The sequence below is a fragment of the Littorina saxatilis genome, linkage group LG5, assembly GCF_037325665.1.
Source record: "Littorina saxatilis isolate snail1 linkage group LG5, US_GU_Lsax_2.0, whole genome shotgun sequence".
NCBI lineage: Eukaryota > Metazoa > Mollusca > Gastropoda > Littorinimorpha > Littorinidae > Littorina > Littorina saxatilis.
Window position 1 is genome coordinate 20273370 of NC_090249.1, and position 27132 is coordinate 20300501.

The window sequence follows — 27132 nt, forward strand, 5'->3', positions numbered from 1 at the left end:
ACAGTGCCGCCTCAACTTTTACAAAAAGCCGGATATGACGTCATCAAAGACATCTATCGAAAAAAAGAAAAAAACGTCCGGGGATATCATACCCAGGAACTCTCATGTTAAATTTCATAAAGATCGGTCCAGTAGTTTACTCTGAATCGCTCTACACACACACGCGCACACACACACACACACACACACACACACACACACACACACACACACACACACACACACACACACACACACACACACACATACACACATACACCATGACCCTCGTCTCGATTCCCCCTCTATGTTAAAACATTTAGTCAAAACTTGACTAAATGTAAACAAGTCGCGTAAGGCGAAAATACAACATTTAGTCAAGTAGCTGTCGAACTCACAGAATGAAACTGAACGCAATGCAACGCAGCAATACTCGTAGCATCGTCAGTCCACCGCTCATGGCAAAGGCAGTGAAATTGACAAGAAGAGCGGGGAAGTAGTTGCGCTGAGAAGGATAGCACGCTTTTCTGTACCTCTCTTCGTTTTAACTTTCTGAGCGTGTTTTTAATCCAAACATATCATATCTATATGTTTTTGGAATCAGGAACCGACAAGGAATAAGATGAAAGTGTTTTTAAATTGATTTCGAAAATTTAATTTTGATCATAATTTTTATATTTTTAATTTTCAGAGCTTGTTTTTAATCCAAATATAACATATTTATTTGTTTTTGGAATCAGAAAATGATGAAGAATAACATGAACGTAAATTTGGATCATTTTATAATGTTTTTAATTTTTTTACAATTTTCAGATTTTAAATGACCAAAGTCATCAATTAATTTTTAAGCCACCAAGCTGAAATACAATACTGAAGTTTGCGCTTTGTCGGAGATTACTTGACCAAAATTTCAACCAATTTGGTTGAAAAATGAGAGCGTGACAGTGCCGCCTCGACTTTCACGAAAAGCCGGATATGACGTCATCAAAGACATTTATCAAAAAAATGAAAAAAACGACTGAGGATATCATACCCAGAAACTCTCATGTCAAATTTCATAAAGATCGGTCCAGTAGTTTAGTCTGAATCGCTCTACACACACACACACAGACAGACAGACACACACACACACACACACACACACACACACACACACACACACACACACACCACGACCCTCGTCTCGATTCCCCCCTCTACGTTAAAACATTTAGTCAAAACTTGACTAAATGTAAAAAGGAATCAACGAAGTTTTACGTAAATCTTACAAATGACGTCACGGGCTTGACGTCAATACAAATCAAGGAATACGTTTCAAAGCTGAAGAAACGTTTGACATACAATCGTGTTTAATCATCAGATATGTTAGTTTTTCATACTCACATATACTTTGTTGCATGCTGTTTTCGAAAAGACAAAGATATTGCCTAAGTCTTACGACATTAGATGCTGACCCTCTTCATAACTTTCGTAAACTTGGTCAAAAAATGATTGCAACAGATTTTGCACCCAAATTAAAGCATTATTTCCCGTGTCATTTCATCCAAACTTTATATGCCAGTAAAGGCCGTTCACTTGACCATCTGGATCACCTTTCGGATTACAGATTTCGTTTACAGGTATCACGTGACCGCCGCTCAATTAAGGATACCCTCAAAATCGACTGGACAAAAATAGAAGGGCCCAATTAAAAATCGGGAAAAAAATCACAATAGACAATTTTTTTTTAAACGTTTACATACGAGAAGAAAGCCAAATCAATTATCTACCCAGAAAAGGTTGTTTTGTTTAGCGAGCTTGCGTATTGCGTGTGCTATGCTATACCCACTGATGCAAGTGTCGATCGCACGAGCGGTCAAAAACGGGATTCTTTTTTGTGTGTGGAGATATTTTGACGAAAAGCGCTCTATTTCAGCAATAACTTCGTGGATTGCTTTGAAAATTCAAGAATATTTTACCAACCTACTAGACGTACTTCGAGCAAAAGTAGGGATCGTTACACGTATTTATTCAGATTTGACGCTCGACGCAATGTTTTGAAACCTGTTTTTAAACTCGTCATTGGATTGCTCACTTGCCTCAAAAACAATCATGACTTCACATGTCTTTAGACAAATGATTGATACACACAATGAAAAAGTGTTAGATGCGTACAAGCACTGAAGAAAGATTGCTAGGCATGTAAAGACGCTTGATACTTTAGGGATGATGATGGTGCCACAGCGATGTCCAGCCAAGCTTAACCGCAGCATGTGTTGAGAGGCACGCAGCGGTAATATAACTGGTCTCAGTGCGAAACAGCGTGAACGTTTATTTGTTTCTCTCATGTGTTTGCATGACTAGCAAATTCACGCCAGTGGTTACACGCAAATGACACTTCGACATTATCTGTATCATTCATTTATCTGTAGACATGCAAAGTCATGATTTTGTTGAATACAGGGGAACAATCCAATGATGAATTTAAAACCTTTTTCCATAACATTGCGTCAAATCTGAACAAATACATGCAACGATCCCAAATTTTGCTCGAAGTACGTCTCGAATAATTATGTTATTCTAAAAGTTTCAAAGCAATCCACTAAGTCATTGTTGAAATACAGCGCTTTTTGTCATAATACCCCTACAAATGACGAAAAAAACTCCCGTTTTTGACCGCGTTTGCGATCGACACCTGCATCATTAAGAATAGAATAGCACACGTAATACGCAAGCTAGCTAAACAAAACAATAATTCCTGGGTAGATACTTGATTTGGCTTTCTTCTCGTATGAACAATTAGGTGGCAACGGTTTGCCAATTGTGATTTTTGTTCAATTTCTAAATGAGCCCTTCTGTTTTTGTCCAGTCGATTTTGAGGGTACCCTTAATTGAGCGGCGGTCACGTGATACCTATACAATAAATCTTTAAACCAAAAGGCGATACAGATAGTCAAGTAAACGACCTTCACTGGCATATCAAGTTTGGATGAAATGACACATTAACGCTTTAATTTGGGTGCAAAATCTGTTGCAATACATTTTTGGCCAAGTTTATAAAAAAATCAAAACTTGACTAAATGTAAAAAGAAGAATGCATACAAGATGTACCCATTTCCGTTTTGCTCTAAACAATATTTTTTTTTGTCTCCAGATTTATATTAAAGTTTTTGGCAGAGTGCTTAAGAATCATTGAAGAGAAAATTAGTTTGATTGACATTGGATCACTGACCCGCGAGTCAGCCAACCAAAATGGGCGACAATTATTTTGCGACCAGACTAGCGGAATGCATTGGGTGTTCTCGCGGAAGGGACTTTAGCAGAGGGCATTTACCATTCACAAAACTTGTAAATCCTTTGCAAACAAAAATACAGTATACTGCGAGTTTTTTCAAACTCTCTCTATATATATATATGGGTCCTTCCACAAAGCTGTGTACCACAAGAGGGTTATGACTTTAGAGTAAGATTTCGGAATGTTTTTCTTGCTTCTCGAATAATATAAGGATATCAACAGACTGCAAATTGACCAAAGAGATAACGATAAGAAAATCAAGAAGATCGCTTTGTTGGTTAGTGTTTTATATGAAAGCAAACACAGAAAATGACGTCAAAATGGCGGTTTTTTGTGACATTGCTTACATCTTGTTTTTAAGTATCCGTGTGGCTGCCAATAAAATGCGACCATGAACCCCCCGATATACATCTTCGTTGTCTTTTGTGCTAGTGTTACATATGCACTTAGCTGTTTTCCTCTACATATGTTTACAGTGTGCATTTGGATCGTTAAGAAATAACGGTTGCCTACGTAACATTTGGTTTCCAAAACCAACCGCGAACTACGTGAACATGTCTATAACTTCTGCACGCACGAATATGCGACTGTGTGTATTATCAGGCACAACTGATGTGTAGTGAACGTGTTAAAATGTGCGCCGTGTCAATTTGATCCGATTTGAATGTGATTTTGCCTTTCGCGTGTCCCAACTAAGCTTCGTTTCTATTTGTTCTGGTTAAGCTGGATCGTTAAAAATGATATTTGTCACTTATCAACGCATCAAACTTGGTGTTTCTTTTCGCATGTAATGTTCTTCAACATCGCTGAAAGGTTTTTCCATGATAAAAAATCCATTCATTTTTGGAACGCAGCAGACGTGAAGCGTTTTATGAGTCGTTTCCAACGAGGGACGAATGTTACGTAGGCAACCTTTTGCGACTCTTCGCTCTTAAAGTTAATATTTTTTTAAAAGTTCGACATTTCAATGCTTTATTTTGTGATAGACGTGCTCGGTGTGTCTTTGTCAAGTCTTAGGCTATTCTTTGTAGTCTAGTCCTGTTCAAGTTGTAAGAGTTTAGGTAAAAAAACCGTTGAATTTTCATCAAAATTGGAACAAACTCGACTATATTTTCTTTCGAAAAACGATAAATCGAAGAAAATCAGATTAAATGCTGTTGCGAAATAGAGAGAAAGAAATTCTGCGTTTGTGAAGCTGATTTCCTTGTTAGTGGGGATACAAAAAAGAGCAGTTCCTTCAAACTGCCTGGTGATACTTAGCTTATATATCCAGAAAGACTTGACTGGGCGAACCAAGCAGCCAAATTTAGCATCGGATATCAAATTAATTTCACTAGCTTACAGCATTTACCCTCCCCGACTCCTTAAAGAGCATTCTTTGTTAGAAATTGTGCGATTGTTCTTGCCAATCACATTTAGATTTATGGTATAGGATGAATAATGTCTCTGACAGGACCACTAAGAACGGATTGAATTATCGATCAAATATAACAAGAGGCGAAGCCATCAAGGCTCACGTAAGAAATCGACAAACAGTAACACAAACTCAATCACTCCGTCACACATACACACACACACACACGCACACACACACACACACACACACACACACACACACACACACACACACACACACACACACACACACACACACACACACACACACACACACACACACACACACACACACAGAGAAAGAGCATAGGTGAAACTGTGCAAGAAAGCGAGACACTAGATCTAGATCTGTCTGTCTGCATGTACACTAGTCTCGGCCCGCTCAAAATAATAATGACCGAGACTTTCAGTACTTCCTTCGCGTGACGTCTAACCCTCTTACGTCATAATGTGACGTCAATGTAATGTGACGTCTTCAAATGTTAGAGTTTCTACCACAGACATACACACGCACGCACGCACGCACATACGCACATACGCACGCACGCACAGACAGACAAAGTTACGATCGCATAGGCTACACTTACGTGAGCCAAAAAGGCGCGGAATTGGTCAACTAGCTCTAAACAGTTGCCCATGTTGTTTATAATCTTTGCAATGTAGCTTTGAAATTAGCCGTTCATTGTTTTGGACATATACGCTGTGAAAAGCCATACATTACATTGACTTTTTCGAAGCATGATCACAAAAATATGGTCGCAAAAATGAAGCGAATTAGCAGAAAAATAAAGTTTTTGAGGTAAAAATAATTGTGTCTGTTGGGTGGATAGTTTGTGTATTGTTCTGTTTCTGAGTTATTCCATTATTCAGATATAACACAATACAATACCAACGTGTTTAAGAAAGGAACACTGTGTGTCTGACGTATCTCGAAGACACAGCAAATCATTAATAATCAAAATTGTTTAGTGTCTTGATCTGCCTTGTGTTAAAAACAACGCACCTAAATCTAACCGAATTTCGAGTCGCATCAATGACGACGTCACCAAAACCAAAAGAATTCCATTCATAACACAGTCATTCACAAGCCGGTTGATGACGCCAAGTCACGGACCAATCGAATCGTCACAGCACATGCTGACGTCAAGTGCGACGCGGCGCGAACATTTGCGATTTGTCGGCTGCTCCGTCATCCTGCTCAAGAGGAGAAACCGCAACAGTGTACATTTTGTTGCTACATGTTGACTCAATGTTATTTATTGACTCACACGAATGGATTTGTTTGTTACTTCACATGTACACAGACGATGTTTGTTTGTTGGTTGACACAACCAAAAAAAAACGTTTTTGTTACCTATAACTAGTTCAATTTGTTTTCCCTGACTGCATTTTGTTCGGAATAAGCTCTAAATGTGAAGCAAATAACACTTGTTACTATATACTATGGCTTTTTGTTATCTGTTTTGTGTGTTTGGATCCCATGTTACGTTAAACATGTGTGATGTTACACAACTTTCTGACCACCCCTCGTATCCAAAAAGCATAAACGTATCTTTTGTTTGGCATGGCAACGTGACATATGTCTATATCTTTTACATAAACCGTAAAAACAACCTATTCAGACACTTTCAATTTTCACGAAGCATGTCACGCTTTTGGTACACAGCTTTGTGGAAGGACCCATATACATTTATGCACACAACGAGCAGTTTTCATTTGAAAAGCCTTCGCTTGCAAAAACGCCGTTTTCCCGCCACCAATTGGCGTCTGTCATTTGTTTCTCAATGTTTTCCCATTTTCATTACTTTATTGTCCTATAGCTCGAAATTGATGAACTCGTCATTTTCTAGCGGTTTCAGTCTACAATTTGCATGAACATTAGATACACTTTGAATGACAAAAATAGGAGTGGATTAAAAAAAGGTATTTAATACGCGCCACCCTTTAAGTTCCAGGATGTAGTATCATAACAGCATTTAGATCATTCCGAACAATAAGCGAGTGTCATATTCCCTATAAAAACTGTGATATTGTTTATAAAAATGTATTATGATGAGGCGATGACAACTGCCACATTGACAACACACTTAAAGAGAAAGAAAGAAACACATGCATACGCCCTTCTTTGTTTGCTAGCAAAAGTGTACAATACGTTTCCCTATTTCCTTCATATTGTTACAACGTTACGAATTAGGAATGATGTTTTATCTCTCTCTCTCTCTCTCTCTCTCTCTCTCTCTCTCTCTCTCTCTCTCTCTCTCTCTCTCTCTCTCTCTCTCTCTCTCTCTCTCTCACACACACACACACACACACACATACACACACACACTCACACACACACACACACACACACACACGCACTCACACACGCAAGTACACACACACACACACACGCACACGCACACACACTTTTGTTTTTACTGGACTCTTAAAGATAGTTTAACTAAAGGACAAAACAACAGCTTAAGGGCAGACATGGCTCGGAAATTAATTTTTGTTTCATGGTTCTTGATCAAAATCTTCAGAAAAAATGTTCTCTTTCCTGAAAAGTGATATTAGTATGAATTATTGGTCATAATGGAAGTTTGTTGTGACTTTTTTTTGATAACACATGTAGTTTTTGGGACCAATCCTTCTTCCAGAAAAATAAAGAGAGAACTTTGTAGAATGTTTGTTTTATTCTAACAAGGTCTCTGGATGCAACATCAGAGCAAAGTTTTCAAATTTAGGAACAGATTTGATTTTTTGGTAGATATTATAAGCACAAATCAAATCTCAGGAAAAAGGCAAGTTTTTGTACTTCGACAGATTTCTAAAAATCATTCCTGGGTAATTCTTAAAATTTTTCTCTTTTACTGCACAAAGACACTATTTCTGGTGAAAATACAAAAAAGAGCAAGAAGATTGGACAGTTAGTCTAGAAAATGGAATATATATATATATATGTCCCAATGACGGCACTGATGCTGAAAAACATGATTCTGAGAAAACGGCGTCAACATTTTTCAAAATGGTGTCGAATGTTTATAACATATTATGAAAATATTCATTTTATTGCAAGAAAGAGGTTGACAACGACAAAATGACATTACACAACGATTATAACATGGTGTTTAAATTACCCAATAAAGCTGAGAACCCAAAACACGATTTTGAACCAAACTTCCGTCCCATCTCTGGCCTTAAATAGCAAAGGAACCAGTAGAATCTAAAGCTCATGCAACAAGTTGACAATTATTACATAAATAAACTTATTATTTTCTCTCTATACACTTCTTAACTTATTTTTTGTGTGAAAACAAGTTTTCATTAAAATTCTAAACTGTGGGCATGTAATTCTAACCAAGCGATTGCTTTAAAGAAGTGGCGATTCCGTGGAAACGCTTTGGTCAGACTTTCAAATTTCTTCATAGTTTTAGTGACAATTGATGTATAAACGTGTGACAGCACAAGAATCCATTATCAGTGTTTTGTAGGGACTTAAATAAAACTGAAAAAGAACGGAACATATAGATTTTCTTTTTTTCATTACATGCCACAAACATTACGTCATTTGCACAATGACGTCATGGCATTGACTTTATTTTTTGCGATGAGTCAACACTTCAAACATATGCCGTTAGTTTTGCTTCAAATTTTGTACACCAAAAATGCATTGTGAGCAGAATTATGTGTCTTTTAGAAAGTAACCCCTTTTTTCTAAGTCGAGCATTTTTGCAGACAGTGACCCCCTTTGGAGACACATTCTGTTATGAAAGCTGCCATTAGAAGTTCTTTTGAGGCCTGTTTAGGATAGCAGAGGTATACTACTTCACAAAGCAGCTTAGCATATGGAGGATTCCCAAATGATAACAATTCACCTATTTGGTCCACTCAGATCACGGACTATTACTCTGCCGTCTGTTTAATTGGTTGTTTAAGAGTTGGGTTGATAAATGTAGGCTATCGATCAATGGATTTAAACTTTGACTGCTTGCTTAATTAAATGTTGACTCCCCTGAGTTATCAGGAAAGTCTTAGAAATGAGCAGTGTTAGGCCGTCCGGACGTCCGACCAACCGTAGATTACAAACTTAACGTTGAAGTGTTTTGAACCTAGAACTTTAAAACTGTGTACACTTCTTGGGTTTGATGATCTCCGGACATGAGACCAGTTTGGTCGACCCTCGTTAAATGTTGTGGTCACAGCGGGGTCATGTTTTTGAAGCTAGAGCCTCCAAAATCGTATTTAATTGAAGGTTTGGATGATCTCCAGACATGACACAAATTTGGCTTGTTGGGGGTTATTTGGTTTTAGCTAGGCTAGTGGTGATGACATCATTCTATGATGTAATTGTGTAATTGTGTCCGAGTACACATTTTTGGACTTGGCCAGCCCAGTGTCATAATACTGTCATTACTTGGATGCAACAGGGTCAACAAAAAGAATTATGATGGTGTTTTTTTCTTTCTTTCTTTTTTACATTTAGTCAAGTTTTGACTAAATGTTTTAACGTAGAGGGGAAATAGAGACGAGGGTCGTGGTGTATGTGTGTGTGTGTGTGTGTGTGTGTGTGTGTGTGTGTGTGTGTGTGTGTGTGTGTGTGTTTGTGTGTGTGTGTGTGTGTGTGTTGTGTGTGTGTGTGTGTGTGTGTGTGTGTGTGTGTGTGGAGCGATTCAGAGAAAACTACTGGACCGATCTTCATGAAACTTGACATGAGAGATCCTGAGTATGGCATCTCTAGACGGTTTTTTTTCATGTTTTTGATAAATGTCTTTGATGACGTCATATCCGGCTTTTTGTGAAAGTTGAGGCGGCTCTGTCACGCTCTCATTTTTAAACCAAATTGGTTGAAATTTTGATCAAGTAATCTTCGACGAAGCCCGGACTTTGGTATTGCATTTCACCTTGGAGACTTGTTCTTTTTGTTTTCAAAATGTGAATGGTGTTGAGTATGAGGTTAATTAGTGATGGTGGTGGGAAGGGGGTTGGGGGTTTGGCAAGATTGTTTTGGGGATATGCTTAGGATTGAAACATTAAATTAATTAATAAGTCAAGTCGCACGCATAATATAGTGTTGGAGTACATGACGAAGAGGTGTCGCATAAAGCATTAGCTTTTCTTGTTTTAACGGTTAACTAACGGCAAAGTCTAACGTTCTAAACATGCTAAATGCGTATTGTGTTTTTGAAAAATACCGTGTGCGTTGAGGGAGCGTTATATATATATTTTTTTTCTTTCTCAATATTTCACTTGGTTATTGTTTGCAATATTTGATATGTTCAGCGCTAAACGAAAAAAACGTTATACTGAAAAACATGAAGCGCCTCAGCAAGGGCTTACTGATATGTTTTTCTTCTTCTGTTGTAAGTAAAAGTGTACTGCGTTACAGTTACCCAAAGCGGTCCAGGTAGCGGTCCTAGCAACGTCAAGGGTGCTAGCAGTAAGTATGCCAAATTGTTTTTCCTTTCTTGTTTTCTTTTTCTTTAAAAAATAATTTTGTTTGGTAAAGGCCGCTGACATGCATATTGCCTCTTGTTCAAATAAAACACATAAATGAATTAAATGACATACGCAGACTCACTTAGACAGATAGGGGCTGACAGACAGACAAAATAAACGCAGGCTTACATCAGTTAATATCAAAAACAGAAGACGAAACCACTACGGTAACTACGCTTGTAAAGAACTCATTTGTGACGACGTCGACGGTCATTGGATGACGCTGATCGTGCTAGGCTGGTTTACTGTCGATGATCGTGGTCCTCAGGTCTTGCTGCTGTTGATAGTCTTGTTACCGCTGCAGCTAATTTTTGCTGCTGCTGCTGATGATGATGATATGATGATGATGGTGATGATGATGATGATGATGATGATGATGATGATGATGATGATGATGATGATGATGATGATGATTACGACGACGATGGTTATGATTATATGTTTGTTATAGGCTAGTTTTGTGGACAGGTAGATTGAGCGTTCATGATGATGATGATGATGATGATGATGATGATGACGACGACAACGGCGACAACGACGACGATGGTATGATTGTGCGTTTGTTGTAGGACAGTCCATAGCACGCAGCGGGAGCGACTCAGGCAGCGTAATTCAGGAACCAGCCAACAGCCGCAATATCGACACGGAGATGCAGATCCGCTTCAGACGGCACTGGCCCCCTGTCTGGATGGTTGGTGTTGTCGCGTTCGAGCTGCGCATGCAAGGATGCCCAAATCTCAAAATTGTAACTCGCCAGCCGGGCGAAATGACATGAAAGTTACTAGCCCGGCAGAAATTTCCCTGGCCCGGTTGATACCACAGTTGATCTGCAGTGTTGACGGGCGCTGTGGCGAAGTGGCGGGGTGGTAAGACATCGGCCTCTTTATCGGAAGGTCGAGGGTTCGAATCCCGGCCGCGGCCGCCTGGTGGGTTAAGTGTGGAGATTTTTTCCATCTCCCAGGTCAACTTATGTGCAGACCTGCTTGTGGCTTACCCCCCTTCGCGTGTACACGCAAGCACAAGACCACGTGCGCACGGAAAAGATCCTGTAATCCATGTCAGAGTTCGGTGGGTTATAGAAACACGAAAATATCCAGCATGCTTCCTCCGAAAGCGGCGTATGGCTGCCTAAATGGCGGGGTAAAAACGCTCATGCACGTAAAATTCCATGGCACTTGTGCAAAAACACGAGTGTACGTGAAAGTTTCAGCCCACGAACGCAGAAGAAGAAGAAGAAGAAGAAGAAGATCTGCAGTGTTTATATGGCTTTAAAACTCGATATTACAACCAAAAGGATCGCATTTGACCAGAATTTTCATTGGCCAGCCGGGCGATATGCCAGGCAGTTTCTACTAGCCCGGAGGATTTTTTACTTTACGGAACGCGGATCGTATCAACTGATGCAAGAAATTGATGCATCCAAAACCAAGAATTTGATGCATCGTTTGGATGCATCAGAATTCTCGGGTTTTCCCGGAAAGTGCCGAGCAAAAAGCAAAATTTGAACCGGAATACGAAGCGAAACGAACTATTTCTATCAACGGATGCAGGAAATTGATGCATCCAAAACCACGAATTTGATGCATCGTTTGGATGCATCAGAATTTTCTCGCCGAACACCAGTCAAAAACGATTCTTCTTCGGCCATGTTGAAAACGTTGGAAAACGAAAGTTTGAGTCGAAGGTCAAGGGCGTCAAAACTTCGTGTGCACAAAAGACAAACCACAAACAAAAACAAAAAATGCCTTAAAATGCATAATGCCGTGACTTTGACTTGTTCCCTATTTAATGCTATGTTGTACGTTTATTTTTGTTTTATCTAACCAATCTGTTTATATTCGTCAAAATGTCATTTAAAGTTTTTCCGTGCTCAGGCATTTCGTACGGAAAGACCGGAAATGAATGATCTTTCGCATGCATACAAAACCGAAAGTGATGCATCAAAATGATGCATCAAAATGATGCATCATTTTCTAAAAGGATGCATCATTTTCGTATCGGATGCATCAGTTTTGGAAAATGATGCATCCTTTTTGAAAATGATGCATCCTTTTGTGAAAATGATGCATCCGATACGAAAATAATGCATCAAATTCTTGGTTTTGGATGCATCAATTTCCTGCATCAGTTGATACGATCCGCGTTCCGTATTTACTCGCCCGTGGCGACCGGGCGGACGATTTGGCAATCCCTGGCATGCTTAGCTAGCTGCATTGTCACGAGATTTGGCGTGAATCTGTACGTGTTGGTGAAAATTCAGCTACGCCCCTGCCATCGGCTATTTTTCATGATAATCACAAAATGCAATGCGAGTTCGCGTAATTATGTCTCTCTGTCGAGTAGTCTTGAGCAGCGGGTGAGTTCCTTCTATCTTGAGTAGTATATCTGAAACAAAAAATAGTAGAGGGAAGATGCCCTAGCTAGTACGGTCCGGTTCCTAATAGTGAGCACCACCTGTTCTGAACAAATAACGTGGAGCACCCATAACAATTTAGTTTTATTTTGCCCTCTCTGGATAACGTGCACGTGTCAACACCACAACACCGTTAGAATTGTTCACTGTTTTACACTTCTGGCAGCATTCACTTTAAATTTGACTCTCAAAACGTATCTTATATGTTAACGAATTACTGCCTTCCATAAAAAAAATTGTTACATTTACTTGAATTTACATATTGCATGTTTTAGACTTGATGCTCTCTTCCTATGCGCTTTCGTCCTAGTCTCTCCTTGTGGTTGTTAGTACTTTCTTCCTCCTCCCCCTCCCTTTTCTTTTTTATCTTCTGTAGATTCTTTTGTTCCTATTTAGCTCCCCATCCCCATTCTTTCAATTTGTTCTTCTGGTTTATTGTTGTTATGTCCACCATTACGAAAATGTGTGTAATTTAGTATTGTTCTGGTCACGTGATATAAGCATTTGCTTGAGTGCGTGTCCTGGCTGTGTGTTTCGAACTGTTCATGCGAAGAAATTCTGAATAAAATTTTGTTTAAACCAAAACGTAGGCTAGGCTAATGTACCTTTTTTTTCTCAAGGAAAGACCCAAAATATCCCTTTCAAATTTGAATTATTCTGACTTGCACACCGAGTTGTATCCTGTTATTTTGAGCTAAAGTAGGCTTTTGACAATGATGCGTGAAGTCCTGTTCATTGGTCCATATTCGAGCCACTTCCCCTGTTTGTTTTCGCTTCGGCCAGCTTGGCTTGTCCCGTCTCTCGATTTCTGTGATTTCGAAGTGTGATTCAAAAATGACAAACGAAAGCGTGATACAGTGGTGTAAAATACCATGATGTGGTACAGTAGAATCCGCTTAATAAGGGCATGTTTAATAAAGCCACCCGCTTTTTGAGGCCAATTTCTGACTGCACGGATTTTTCCTTATGTTTTATGCTTAAAATCACCCGCTGGATTTTTTCTTTCTCTTTCTGTTCTTCTATTGCTGGATGACTTTGTCTATGCTGTCTTTGTGTTGGTGAGTACCGATTTCGTTTGTTTTTCAACTTTGTTTTCACCCAGTCATCTAGCTTGTTGTTTAATTTTGTTTGTGTTGAAATCCTCTTTCACTCTTCAGAGTCTGGCAGCCTTGGAACAAGGCACCTACATGGTGGACCCCGGGTGCCCGACCAGGGATTACATCCCTAGCCTTAACCCCCAGGCCCCAAAGCGCAAAAAATCCTTCACCGACATCATGAACACGAGGCGGGATTGGGCATCCGTCCGCAAGGAAGTATCTAAGGCCACGGACGAAAGTCTGTGGAGGGAGGACAAGGAAAAGGTTATTTTGGGTGTTTATACTCTTCATATGGCAACCGCACTCGGAAAGTTAGGAAATCGATTGGCACTGTATCACGTGCCGTCATTTCTTACTTTCATGAAAAAGAACACTCTAACCTGGTTACTGATGTGTCCACTTTTGTTTAAATGTTTATAGTCTCCGTGTGATTGCCTTAAAGGTACACTCGTTCTGAGATAGATACAGTTCAAAGGTACACTCGTTCTGAAATAGACACAGTTCAAAGGTACACTCGTTCTGAGATAGACACAGTTCAAAGGTACACGCGTTCTGAGATAGACACAGTTCAAAGGTACACTCGTTCTGAGATAGACACAATTCAAAGGTACACTCGTTCTGAGATAGACACAGTTCAAAGGTACACTCGTTCTGAGATAGACACAGTTCAAAGGTACACTCGTTCTGAGATAGACACAGTTCAAAGGTACACTCGTTCTGAGATAGACACAGTACAAAGGTACACTCGTTCTGAGATAGACACAGTTCAAAGGTACACTCGTTCTGAGATAGACACAGTTCAAAGGTACACTCGTTCTGAGATAGACACAGTTCAAAGGTACACTCGTTCTGAGATAGACACAGTTCAAAGGTACACTCGTTCTGAGATAGACACAGTTCAAAGGTACACTCGTTCTGAGATAGACACAGTACAAAGGTACACTCGTTCTGAGATAGACACAGTTCAAAGGTACACTCGTTCTGAGATAGACACAGTACAAAGGTACACTCGTTCTGAGATAGACACAGTTCAAAGGTACACTCGTTCTGAGATAGACACAGTTCAAAGGTACACTCGTTCTGAGATAGACACAGTACAAAGGTACACTCGTTCTGAGATAGACACAGTTCAAAGGTACACTCGTTCTGAGATAGACACAGTACAAAGGTACACTCGTTCTGAGATAGACACAGTACAAAGGTACACTCGTTCTGAGATAGACACAGTTCAAAGGTACACTCGTTCTGAGATAGACACAGTTCAAAGGTACACTCGTTCTGAGATAGACACAGTACAAAGGTACACTCGTTCTGAGATAGACACAGTTCAAAGGTACACTCGTTCTGAGATAGACACAGTACAAAGGTACACTCGTTCTGAGATAGACACAGTACAAAGGTACACTCGTTCTGAGATAGACACAGTACAAAGGTACACTCGTTCTGAGATAGACACAGTACAAAGGTACACTCGTTCTGAGATAGACACAGTACAAAGGTACACTCGTTCTGAGATAGACACAGTACAAAGGTACACTCGTTCTGAGATAGACACAGTACAAAGGTACACTCGTTCTGAGATAGACACAGTACAAAGGTACACTCGTTCTGAGATAGACACAGTACAAAGGTACACTCGTTCTGAGATAGACACAGTACAAAGGTACACTCGTTCTGAGATAGACACAGTTCAAAGGTACACTCGTTCTGAGATAGACACAGTACAAAGGTACACTCGTTCTGAGATAGACACAGTTCAAAGGTACACTCGTTCTGAGATAGACACAGTTCAAAGGTACACTCGTTCTGAGATAGACACAGTACAAAGGTACACTCGTTCTGAGATAGACACAGTTCAAAGGTACACTCGTTCTGAGATAGACACAGTACAAAGGTACACTCGTTCTGAGATAGACACAGTACAAAGGTACACTCGTTCTGAGATAGACACAGTACAAAGGTACACTCGTTCTGAGATAGACACAGTACAAAGGTACACTCGTTCTGAGATAGACACAGTACAAAGGTACACTCGTTCTGAGATAGACACAGTACAAAGGTACACTCGTTCTGAGATAGACACAGTACAAAGGTACACTCGTTCTGAGATAGACACAGTACAAAGGTACACTCGTTCTGAGATAGACACAGTACAAAGGTACACTCGTTCTGAGATAGACACAGTACAAAGGTACACTCGTTCTGAGATAGACACAGTACAAAGGTACACTCGTTCTGAGATAGACACAGTACAAAGGTACACTCGTTCTGAGATAGACACAGTTCAAAGGTACACTCGTTCTGAGATAGACACAGTTCAAAGGTACACTCGTTCTGAGATAGACACAGTACAAAGGTACACTCGTTCTGAGATAGACACAGTTCAAAGGTACACTCGTTCTGAGATAGACACAGTACAAAGGTACACTCGTTCTGAGATAGACACAGTACAAAGGTACACTCGTTCTGAGATAGACACAGTACAAAGGTACACTCGTTCTGAGATAGACACAGTACAAAGGTACACTCGTTCTGAGATAGACACAGTACAAAGGTACACTCGTTCTGAGATAGACACAGTACAAAGGTACACTCGTTCTGAGATAGACACAGTACAAAGGTACACTCGTTCTGAGATAGACACAGTACAAAGGTACACTCGTTCTGAGATAGACACAGTACAAAGGTACACTCGTTCTGAGATAGACACAGTTCAAAGGTACACTCGTTCTGAGATAGACACAGTACAAAGGTACACTCGTTCTGAGATAGACACAGTTCAAAGGTACACTCGTTCTGAGATAGACACAGTTCAAAGGTACACTCGTTCTGAGATAGACACAGTACAAAGGTACACTCGTTCTGAGATAGACACAGTTCAAAGGTACACTCGTTCTGAGATAGACACAGTACAAAGGTACACTCGTTCTGAGATAGACACAGTACAAAGGTACACTCGTTCTGAGATAGACACAGTACAAAGGTACACTCGTTCTGAGATAGACACAGTACAAAGGTACACTCGTTCTGAGATAGACACAGTACAAAGGTACACTCGTTCTGAGATAGACACAGTACAAAGGTACACTCGTTCTGAGATAGACACAGTACAAAGGTACACTCGTTCTGAGATAGACACAGTACAAAGGTACACTCGTTCTGAGATAGACACAGTTCAAAGGTACACTCGTTCTGAGATAGACACAGTACAAAGGTACACTCGTTCTGAGATAGACACAGTTCAAAGGTACACTCGTTCTGAGATAGACACAGTACAAAGGTACACTCGTTCTGAGATAGACACAGTACAAAGGTACACTCGTTCTGAGATAGACACAGTTCAAAGGTACACTCGTTCTGAGATAGACACAGTACAAAGGTACACTCGTTCTGAGATAGACACTGTTCGACTCACCATGTCAGATCTGGAACGGCAGGTAGTTCCGTTTTGTGTTTGCAAAATGGAACCGCATGACAATCCGCCCTTCAACTGCTTTACCCGCGTAGTTTGAACAGCAGACACAGTAACGTTTCCCTAATCTTCTTCTCTCGTTCAGCCAATTTGGACGTAAACAAAACAACCGGAACTACACGCCGACAGCGCCGTGGGCTATGTCAGGGACGGACAACTCTTATCACTTTCGTTTTGAAACAATGCTATAGGCTTTGACTGACTTAATTCACCCACCAACAATCTTAAAGTGGACAAAGAGCACCCTGGCTGTCTATTTTATGCATGTAACCAAGTGAAGAGATGGTCTCTTACCCAATGTGAGAGCCTAGCCAGATCTGCAAGGGTGAGCCCAACTGTTTTTTCACGGGAAGTAGTGTGTCTTTAATTCTTGACGATTTCAGGTCCCAACAACCACATGGGGCGACGTCCACCGCAGCTGATATAATCACACAAGCAAAAGAAATTGTTGACGACGACTATGATCATTATGATAATGACAGGGGTCCTTCTGTCACTGGTGCAGATGTCCAGAGGATGATGGAGTTGTCTTGCAGCTGTTATCGTTACTGCTGTTGTTACTTGTTGAGCTGCTACTGATGATGATGGTGATGATGACGACGACGACGATAGGGGTGGTGGTGATGATTATGATGACGATGACGACGACGATGATGATGATGATGATGATGATAATGATGATGATGATGATGATGATGATGATGATGATGATGATGATGATGATGATGATGATGATGATGATGAAGAAGCTGTTGCATGTTGCTGCTACGTTTTTGCCAGTTTTCCAACTTCCATCTTCCTTTATACTAGCCCGACCCTCATCAACTCTTTGCCAACCCCTACCGGAATGGCTAGCGACAATTGCTTACTTCTGTTTCAGTAAACATATTTCATTGCTGTTCTTCACGTCAGTTAGAATTAGTTAGCACGTCCCGTTTTCCACGCTGGTTCGACCCCCTCGGCTGGCCTGTCCTCACCCGAATGACAATAGTCCCACACCAATTTGCTTACTTCTATGCCCCTGTCAACAAACATACTTCACATGTTTGCTTTGACTATGATTTTGATCCAAATAGTTCCAAAATAGTTTATCATCATTAGTAATGTTATGTCCGACATTATATTTGTGTTATTTTCCAACTGCCTGGGACACGTAATATAAGCGTTTGCTTGAGTTCGTGTCCCTATTGTTTCTCGTTTTATTATTGTATCATGTTTAAAACATTGTTTAAACCAAACATACTTCACTGCTGTTCTTTGTGTGCAGATGGAATTTAATCACGTCCAGTTCTTTCTTTCTTTCTTTATTTGGTGTTTAACGTCGTTTTCAACCATTCAAGGTTATAATATCGCGACGGCACGTCCAGTTGTCCTAGCTGGTCCGACTCCTCTGTCCAATCCTCACCCGAATGACCAGCCCTACACCAATTTGATTACTTCCATGCCTCTTTAAACAAACGTTATTCACTGCTGTTCTTCTCCGTTTGCAGATGGAATTTTACCACGTCCAGTTTTCCACGCTAAACCACCTTCCTCTGTCCAAACCTTTCCCGACTCACCAACGCAACATCGAACACCTGATGGAAGCTGCACGACGCAGGCGACAGAAGAGTGTGATCTATGACTGTGAGCTCACGGCATGGTACAAGCTTCTGGTCGAACAGGTGCGTGGTTTGCGTTATGTGTGAGTGTGTGTGTGTGTGTGTGTGTGTGTGTTTGGGACCTTTGTGGTTCCGTAGCTTCTTTGTATGCCTGTCTATCATTGGTTTGTCCGTAAAACAATGGGGGCCTGGTCGCTCAGTTGGTAGAGCACTGGAGTTGTGATCCGCGGATCACGGGTTCGAATGCAGACTCTGAGACGGTATCCATGTTCGACCCCCGTGTCACCACTGTGGCTAGTAAGAGACCTGAATCTTTGTGCCATTAGTTCAGGTGGCTGATTACACCTGAACACACACACACACAAAAGCACAAAAGGGCCATTACTAAGGTGTCTCGATTTTCAGACAACTCTCGGCACGGGATGGGTTTCCTGTGTCTCTTTTAAGAGGAAGCTGCTGGTATCCTTGGATATTTAAGCTGCACAAGTTTTGTTTTTTGGGCGTAGTGATGCGGTCTTGTAGCTGTACGTGTTCACAGATTGATGGCTTTTCGTTCTCAAAGATTCACGTAGACTACAGCAGCTGCTATCAAAGTGCAGGTCGATTTTTATGTACTCCTTCATCCCTACTGTATCCTTACTACTACTATTCACTACAGTAAGGACGAAGGAGTAAATAATAATCGACCGGCGCTTTGATACAAGCTCCTGTGACATAGACCTTCGCCGTGGGTTTCCTAACATATCTATGGTTTGCTTCATTCCTGATCAAGTATCAACATTTCTGCATTATGTTGAAAAACAAAAGAATGCTGTTCTTGCCAAGACAAGGATAGTACAAGTACAACATCAACATTGTCGCCTATGGAGGCTTTTTCAGGACACAAATTAAAAATGAACCAAAAGGCAAGAGCAAACAAGAGGCGAAGCCTTCAAGGCTCCCGTAAGAAATCGACAAACAGTAACACAAACTCATTCACTCCGTCACACATACACACACACAGTAAGCATAGGTGACACGGTGCAAGAGTGGGAGACACTAGATCTAGATATGTCTCTCTGTAGCCTACTTACGGGGACACGACTGCCAGATCGACACTGAGCTTTCGACAGCGCTTCCTCGCGCACACACTGGAAACATGCTGTGCAGATCAACCTGTAGGAAATCTCCTTTGGTATCTTCTTTATCTATTTTTCTGGGGCTACGAAACCGAACAATGTGAAATCGTCTTCCCCGAATCGGCGAACTGCAGCTGGGTGAGAACTATCTATACCACAATCCTTCACGCGATCTGACTTAACCTTGACCCCTGACCTGGTCTACATACCACACACGACACAAACCAGTCACCTGTTTTTACCCCCCCCCCCCCCCCCTCGGTGTTCAGTCAAATGTAAAAGTTTATATCACACACATACACACATACACACGCACAGACTGACAAAAGTTAGCATCGCATAGGCTACACTTACGTGAGCCAAAAACGACGAGATGTTACAAGATTCTTTTTTTTTTTAATTTCTGATATTGCAGTTGAATTAATGATATTCGATACCGATACATACATAGCCTAATGGTGACCTTACGAGTAATTTGTTCTCGAAATTATTTGTCATTTTCTGGGAGACACGCAGGAGAAGCGACAGAATGTGTATGTGATACCAGTATATAATGTGCACTATGACGTCTTCTCAAGCTCTGTTTCGCTTTTGACGTCAGACATTTTGTTTGGAAGAAGGGGTCAAGAAGAGATGTCTTGGTTTGTTCAATCAGCCTGGTTTCTCTTTAAAGCTGTGGTTAATGAAATCCGACACCGATACATGCACACTCTGGCGGTGACATTACGCTAGGTTTTCTTCTGCTGATATGACGAAGTCACCGAGACAGACTTCTTTTTCGACATTCTTTGTCAGTTCCTGGGAGATGTGACAAAATGTTTTTACCTGACGCTTTGTTTTTGTTTGTTTGTTTGCTTAACGCCCAGCCGACCACGAAGGGCCATATCAGGGCGGTGCTGCTTTGACATATAACGTGCGCCACACACAAGACAGAAGTCGCAGCACAGGCTTCATGTCTCACCCAGTCACATTATTCTGACACCGGACCAACCAGTCCTAGCACTAACCCCATAATGCCAGACGCCAGACGGAGCAGCCACTAGATTGCCAATTTTAAAGTCTTAGGTATGACCCGGCCGGGGTTCGAACCCACGACCTCCCGATCACGGGGCGGACGCCTTACCACTAGACCAACTGTGCCGGTATTTTACCTGACGTGATGCTTCGCATTATGACGTCTTCTCTTTCTGTTCTCACTTATGCCGTCAGAGATGTCACTTTTGGAAGACATGGTCAAGAAGAGAAGCCTTGGTTTGTTCAGTCGACGTCATTTTGTCATTGAACTAACCAGAGCTTGCTCTGCACGGCAATTTTCCTTGTTTTTATGACAGCAAAACTTTCAGTCTGAATCTTGAGTCTGAGTGTCTGCCACAGGTGCAAGATGAAGTAGGCGCCAAGGACGAGGAGATCAACTCGCTGCTGGAGACCATCAAGATGTACTTCAAGATGTCGGCCTCCTCCCCCAGGTACGGCAAGGCCAAGCTAGCCCTCATCACCATGTCCATGCCGGCCTACGTCGTGTGTACGATCCACGTGCAGGAAGCTTTGCTCTTCATCTTGAAGCACGTGCTGGAGGCTCCGGAACTGCTCCTCACCGGCTGGCTGGCTTCCCGGGGATTGCCCATCGTCTTGATCAAGAAGGAGATGAAGAGAAGTGGACCAAGGAGGGGGGCTGGGGTGTGGAATAGTGAGGAGTAGGGCTGTATAGAGAGGTATGGGGTTGGAGTAGGGCTGTGTAGAGAGGTGTGGGGTTGGAGTAGGGCTGTATAGAGAAGTAGTGGGATGGAGTTGGGCTGTATAGAGAGGTAGGGAGATGGAGTAGGGCTGTATAGAGAGGTAGGGGGATGGAGTAGGGCTGTATAGAAAGGTAGGGGGATGGAGTAGGGCTGTATAGAGAAGTAGTGGGATGGAGTAGGGCTGTATAGAGAGGTAGGGAGATGGAGTAGGGCTGTATAGAGAGGTAGGGGGATGGAGTAGGGCTGTATAGAGAGGTAGGGAGATGGAGTAGGGCTGTACAGAGAGGTAGGGGGATGGAGTAGGACTGTATAAAGAGGTAGGGAGATGGAGTAGGGCTGTATAGAGAGGTATGGGGTTGGAGTAGGGCTGTATAGAGAGGTAGGGGGTTGGAGTAGGGCTGTATAGAGAGGTAGGGGGTTGGAGTAGGGCTGTATAGAGAGGTAGGGAGATAGAGTAGGGCTGTATAGAGAGGTAGGGGGATGGAGTAGGGCTGTATAGAAAGGTAGGGAGATGAAGTAGGGCTGTATAGAAAGATATGGGGTTGGAGTAGGGCTGTATAGAGAGGTAGGGGGATGGAGTAGGGCTGTATAGAAAGGTATGGGGTTGGAGTAGGGCTGTATAGAAAGGTAGGAGGATGCAATAGGGCTGTATAGAGAGGTAGGGGGATGGAGTAGGGCTGTATAGAAAGGTAGGGGGATGGAGTAGGGCTGTATAGAAAGGTAGGGGGATGGATGTATAGAAAGGTAGGGGGTTGGAGTAGAGCTGTATAGAGAGGTAAGGGGATGGAGCAGGGCTGTATAGAAAGGTAGGGGGATGAAGTAGGGCTGTATAGAGAGGTAGGGAGATGGAGTAGGGCTGTATAGAGAGGTAAGGAGAAGGAGTAGGGCTGTATAGAGAGGTAGGGAGATGGAGTAGGGCTGTGTAGAAAGGTAAGGAGATGGAGTAGGGCTGTATAGAGAGGTAGGGAGATGGAGTAGGGCTGTATAGAGAGGTATGGGGTTGGAGTAGGGCTGTATAGAAAGGCATGGGGATGGAGTAGGGCTGTATAGAGAGGTAGGGAGATGGAGTAGGGCTGTATGGAGAGGTAGGGGGATGGAGTAGGGCTGTATAGAGAGGTAGGGGGATGGAGTAGGGCTGTATAGAGAGGTAAGGATATGGAGTAGGGCTGTATAGAGAGGTAGGGGGATGGAGTAGGGCTGTATAGAAAGGTAGGGGGATGGAGTAGGGCTGTATAGAGAGGGAGGGAGATGGAGTATGGCTGCATAGAAAGGTAGGGGGTTGGAGAAGGGCTGTATAGAAAGGTAGGGGAATGCAGTAGGGCTTATAGAGAGGTAGGGGGATGGAGTAGGGCTGTATAGAAAGGTAGGGGGTTGGAGTAGGGCTGCATAGAAAGGTAGGGGAATGCAGTAGGGCTGCATGGAGAGGTAGGGGGTTGGAGTAGTGCTGTATAGAAAGGTAGGGGGTTGGAATAGGGCTGTATAGAAAGGTAGGAGGATGGAGTTGGGCTGTATAGAGAGGTAGGGGTTGGAGTAGGGCTGTATAGAGAGGTAGGGGGTTCGAGTTTGGCTGTATAGAGAGGTAGGGCGTTGGAGTTTGATGTGAAATGTGAAGGGCGGGAGAGTTGAGTTGTGAGTGGTTTTTTTTCTCCATGTACGGCAGCTCGTTCCCGTGTCTTCCAGTTCCAGCGCTGCGGTACACAAAGCGAAAGTGGGTGCCACCCAACCGGGCGAGAACATTCCGCGGGCTCTGATTCGTTGAAATCGCAAGAAATCTCAATTTCAACCAATCCATCACCGCGGCTGGCTCCCTCCCGTTTGGCTACTTTCTCGTGCATCTCGGCCCTGAAGACCAGTGCGATGCGAAGCACCAGGCGAGGGGGGGAGGGGTTTGAAAAGAGTGGTAAGGGGAGAGTGGTGTGAATAATTTGACACAGATACTGGCCGCCTGGGCCGAGGTGCACGATAAATTTACCACCCAAACGGGAGCCACCCGCAGCGTTGGATTGGTTGAAATTGAGATTTGTTGTGACTTCAACGAATCAGACTCCGCGGTTTGTTCTCTCCCGTTTGGGTGGCACCCACTTTCGCTTCGTGCAGCTCAGCCCTTCCCGCTCAATCAGAGACTTGCAAGTGTCTACCTGGAGACCAACTGGACGTGAAGGACGGAGGGAGGGGGGGGGGGGTGTAGTGGTGTTGCCAGTGTGTGGGGAAAGCGAAGCGAAGGGGTAGGAGCAGTGGCCTAGTGGTTTGGATTCATGTTAAAAGCGTTACACAGAAACAGAAGAGAGATCTACAACGAGAGAAGCATGGGGAAGAGAGGGGAGGGGCAACTAACTATACAGACTATCAAAATGGTTTATTAGTTTCTGATTTCAACTCTCACATCCCAACCGGACACCAGGGTTTTCCAGGCGGGAGTGCACACGAATGAATTAACGATTCTCGGAATTATTAGGGCAGCTCAGGTGTGCACTTGCACATCCTTGCAGGACATAAAGTGCATGCGGTTTTGTTATTTGTGTACACCAGAATAGGGAGAGAAAAAGAAGAGTGAGCACACTTGTGCGTGTGTTTGTGTGTGTGTGTGTGTGTGTGTGTGTGTGTGTGTGTGTGACGGAGAGCGAGAGATCGAAAGAGAGATCTAGAGAGAGTGAGAAGAAATGTTTAAAATAATGTGAGCTGTTGAGCATTTATTTTCTACAGGCCACTTTTTCAAATTCTCAAACATACCAAAACAAAGCTTGAACAGAACACTAGCACGAGGAGGAAAGTCAAGTCATAGGGTTACGGTGCAATATCTTAATTGCGTTGTTTTACGTGTGATTGCTTGCTGTGTGTTTACATGGAGTATAAATTAACTGAACAAGAGTTCACAATGAAAGAAGTTTATTGCCAAATGATGGTGTCTTTTTGTCTCACATCTTTATTTGCCGGTACGGCACCAATGTTTTATTGTGGTTTCACAATAAAGTACGAGGGCATTAAAGGGGAAAGTAAAATTATATATCCGACCGGGATCTGGCGACAATCGAGAGAGAGAGAGAGAGAGTGAGAATAGATGTGTGATTCGAGTCAAACGGGAAGGTGCGTGCAGCGTGCGGGAGTGCGTGCGTTATGGCGTGCATTCGTGTTTGCGTGCGTGCGTACGTACGTGCATGGTGCGTGCGTGTGTGTGTGGTTTATTGTTTTCGTGTTGTGTGTGTGTGTGTGTGTGTGGGGGGGGTGGGGGTGGGGGGGGGGGGGATGAAGGGGAGTTCCTGCTTTAAAATCTCATAATTGCTTTAACCTCTCAGTCCTATCCTTAGCGGATTATGACTTTATTCAGTTATTCTGCAGAAAAAACAGAAATTCTGGAGAAAATTTGTTTGTTTCTGCAGCATTTCTGCATAATGTCATCTTTCGCGGGAGCAACGGGTTTTTTTCTGCAGTAAAACTGAAATCAAGAATGCTGCAGTAAAACGGTGATGTTGTTTTACTGGAGAAAACCTGTTTACACTTTTTCTGCAGCATTTTGGCATTATTCAGTTATTCTGCAGAAAAACAGAAATGCTGGAGAAAAACTGTCTTTTCTGCAGCATTTCTGCATAATGTCATCTTTCGCCGAAGCAACGGGTTTTTCTGGAGCAGAACATTTTACTGCAGTAAACTTGAAATCAAGAATGCTGCAGTAAAACGGTGCTGTTGTTTTACTGCAGAAAACCTGTTTACTTCTGCAACAGTTTGTACTGGCTCATTATAATGTTGGAGCACGCGAGCCCCCCTCTGTCGAGAGATGGACTTGGCATCCAGAATTACCAATAGTTGTGCGTGACACGAATGTATTTTGTCTGTCTGACTTCCTTTCAGCCGGAAGTTCAACGTTTCAAATTAAACAATGGCACCTGTCAGCAACATTGTCACATTTTCCCAGACGAACGCAGTAGTCCACTTCGTGTTCGATTTGCTTCAGAAATTGTTCACGTTCGGCCGCCATTGTGAAGTTGAAAATAATGCCCTTATGCTACACGCCTACTGATTGGTACACTGCAGAACAAACTATTATACTATCCCAGGGGGCGACGAATACAAACGCTACTTTACAAGGTCGTTCGTTTTTCTCCAGAAAAACTGTCACAGACTATTCTGAAGAAAAGGTTAATCGCAATAATGCTGCAGAAAACCAAGTAAACATTATGCTTCAGAAAAACGGTTTTACTGCAGTAAAAAACGTTGCTTCGGCGAAAGATGACATTATGCAGAAATGCTGCAGAAAAGACAGTTTTTCTCCAGCATTTCGGTTTTTCTCCAGAATAACTGAATAATGTCATAATCCGCCAAGAGCCAGTACAAAATGCTGCAGAAAAAAAAATGTAAACAGGTTTTCTGCAGTAAAACAACAGCACTGTTTTACTGCAGCATTCTTGATTTCAATTTTACTGCAGTAAAATGTTTTGCTGCAGAAAAAAAACGCTGCTTCGGCGAAAGATGACATTTTGCAAAAATGCTGCAGAAAAGAACGGGTTTTCTCCAGCATTTGTCTTTTCTGCAGAATAACTGAATAAAGTCATAATCCGCTGATACATTCCTTCACCAGTCTAACAAGACACACCACAAGGTGCGCTTAGGCGCAGTTTATCCAGTCATTCTATGAATTCAACCATAGGAACCTCAGAATTATTGCAAGATTTGCTCTGTGAAGTTTTTTTGATAGTTTTATGTTACCGCTACAACATACAAAAGATCTAGGAAAATATAACTTACCATTTCAAAAGTAGGTCAGGTCAAGGTCAAGCTTACCTTTTTTCCCGAATATCAAGCCGTGTGCGCTCTTTGTAGACCAAGTAATCCATATTTTTGGTTAATGTTTTCAGGTTTGGCATCAGGAATGCTTTCACACGATGATGATAATGATAATATTTTTTGGTATCGTTTAAACAAATTAAAAAACACGACTTTGTGTTAATGTTTTAGTAATAACTAAGAAAAACTTATTCTACTCAGTCACAGCTTGTGACTGTCTTTAGTTATTTATGTCTTGATGTAGGCTGCTCATCGAGTCTTTTGATTGATACAGTTGCACTTTGAAATAGAATTGAAGAGGCTGAAAAAAGGCCGAGTCAGATTTGTATGACCTTGTTCTGAAGCAGTCCACTCAGTCTCTGCACAAATAATGTCACCTTAAGACTTGCAAGTTTCCTTTTGAAGCACAATGTCAGTTCTGTGCAAAAAAGGCAATGAACTGCACACATTGTATGATTGATGTCTATTTGCTGCTGAATTAGCATCTTTGTACACAAGACAAAACAACTTATTTCTTATATGCACGAACATATCACGTGCCCTGGACCCTGTATCTCTTTTAGTCGTCTGTGTCATTCTCGTCTGCGCACATGACATAAGCGTTGGAACATTCAAGCCCATGGCATTCACCACAAGCAGAGGAGCAATCCAGACCGTGTTTTCTACAACTGCAGCGCTTGGTATCACAGTCAGATTTGCAGTTGCATCTGATGACTGACAGCAGCTTGGAAGGTGCTGGAGGGAGATCAGTGGTACAGGGTACCAGGTTGTCTCCAGCTGTCTTCCA

At 42.1% G+C, this 27132-nt stretch overlaps 1 protein-coding gene across 1 annotated transcript in view; it reads left to right on the forward strand.

The window, feature by feature from the left end:
• LOC138966510 (uncharacterized) overlaps positions 1–24650 on the forward strand; it is a 39231-nt gene extending 14581 nt beyond the window's left edge. Inside the window, exons 7-11 of the mRNA XM_070338777.1 lie at positions 10020–10070; positions 10699–10820; positions 13700–13903; positions 18602–18775; positions 21205–24650. Of these exons, the coding sequence (XP_070194878.1) occupies positions 10020–10070; positions 10699–10820; positions 13700–13903; positions 18602–18775; positions 21205–21528 (875 nt within the window). The 3' untranslated portion in view covers positions 21529–24650. The remainder of the gene's footprint in view (positions 1–10019; positions 10071–10698; positions 10821–13699; positions 13904–18601; positions 18776–21204) is intronic.
• The last annotated feature ends 2482 nt before the right edge of the window (positions 24651–27132 follow it).